Below are 1,754 nucleotides of genomic sequence, written 5' to 3' on the forward strand. Positions count from 1 at the left end.
AATAATTTAAAGTGAATAATTTATCGGACCTTATATTGTTAATAAGTTTACGATAAAAGATGTGACGGCATTACAGTGACTTCATTAGCTGACATTATTGAGAAATCGAATGTGTTTTGGTGGAGATCGGTACTACTGATAAACTATGAGTTCTTCTTGACAGTATTGACATGTATAAATCGCATTTTTAAAATTGAATAAAACATGATAATTTGAAAGGAGTTTGGTTTGGATTGTTGGCCTCACGGGGGAAAGGTGTAAGCCCCCGGAGACCGTCCCAATTTCAACCAGCAAGCTGGATGTAATCGGGCTATTCAAAAATAAATGTGAAATAGACTTTGCAAAAAATTGCAAAAACCAGCTTTCACACTGATTAGAACAGATACTACACTTGATCTTAGCCAAAAGGCCGAGAAGGTATGACTTTTGTTATCAAAAGTCGATATTATTATACGTTTAGAAAACCGTCACGAACATCAATTAATTAATTACTTTAAGACAATTTTATTGATTATAACAATATTAGTAGATTAAATTAGATATTTGAGATTAGGCATTCATTACTCATTACTTCATTACCCTTGTTTACTAAATACAATACGCAAGCTATATCAGATCGTCCCATTTCTTACATCAAAAGTTGACTAATTCGCAATAGTTTAGCAAATATGGATATCTACGCGTTTTTATAGCAGTACTTACATAACGTGATGAAATAGAAATTTATGTATATTAACACCTAAATGCCCCTACAAGCATTTCCATTTGACGGCCTTGTTTTAAAGTAAGACAAGAGCTTTACAAGACCCGGTTCCTGCACTGCACTTGTGCTGGTGTTTGGCTAATCTCAATAATCCTTTCAAAACCGGGTACTCAAGCCGTGCGCGTGCCTAACCTTCTCGAGGTGGTGCGGCAAACATGGCAACCCAACGTAGCATGTGTTCTAGTACGATTCACAGATACACAGTAATGACGGAGTAATGCAGTCATGTCATTTTAATGGAAGATCCGGCCCAGCGTCCAGTATAAAGCAGAAACGCCCCTTACTGTTCGTTTTTTTGCCCTACATGGCATGCCATAATCTCTTATAGAAAAAGTGACTTCTTACACTATTGCAAAATGTCAAGCCGTCGCGTTCACTTTCTAATTGAGGACGTGCTGTTTCCTATTCAGCTTAAAAATTTTGTCGGTTTTTAAGCCTGGCACACAAATTTGTTCAGATAAAAACCTTTCAGATGATACGACTTGCATCGCAAACAAATTTCTCAGATCTATCATGCGATGTATTCTATAACGCATGTCAGGCTGATTGTTTATGAAAACACCGCAAATGTCACCTGCAGACTTATTTTTGTGTTTCGTGTTTTAAGTTGGACAATCTATTATCGATGACGATAGACGTGAAAGAGATGTGACAGAACAGCATCTCTGTCAAACGCTCGTCATTCCAGACAATCATAAAAGCGTGAAAGATGACATGGTATTCGATAAACGAGCAACACAAGCTGCCACTTAAAAGACGGACGACTTCTTCGTTTATCATTGTAACAACTATAAACATTGGACTCGTGGAATTACGTTACAGCGAATATTCACAATACGTACCAAGGTGTATAGTACCTACCGACGTGTATGTAGTGTGATCATTCGAGTGAGTCACTTCTTCCTGACGGCTATAAAATGCGTAAATATCCCAATTTGCTAAACTATTGCGAATTAGTCAACTTTTGATGTAAGAAATGGGACGATCTGAT

At 37.2% G+C, this 1,754-nt stretch overlaps 1 protein-coding gene across 1 annotated transcript in view; it reads right to left on the reverse strand.

The window, feature by feature from the left end:
- Positions 1-1,345: 1,345 nt before the first annotated feature.
- Positions 1,346-1,754, reverse strand: part of PHALS_03694 (uncharacterized protein) — a gene marked incomplete at both ends in the record, with an annotated part of 531 nt that continues 122 nt past the window's right edge. The window contains 2 exons of the mRNA XM_024717952.1: positions 1,346-1,551; positions 1,606-1,706. Coding sequence (XP_024583399.1) covers positions 1,346-1,551; positions 1,606-1,706 — 307 coding nt within the window. The remainder of the gene's footprint in view (positions 1,552-1,605; positions 1,707-1,754) is intronic.

The sequence above is a fragment of the Plasmopara halstedii genome, assembly GCF_900000015.1.
Source record: "Plasmopara halstedii genome assembly, contig: Scaffold_2386, whole genome shotgun sequence".
Classification (NCBI taxonomy): domain Eukaryota; phylum Oomycota; class Peronosporomycetes; order Peronosporales; family Peronosporaceae; genus Plasmopara; species Plasmopara halstedii.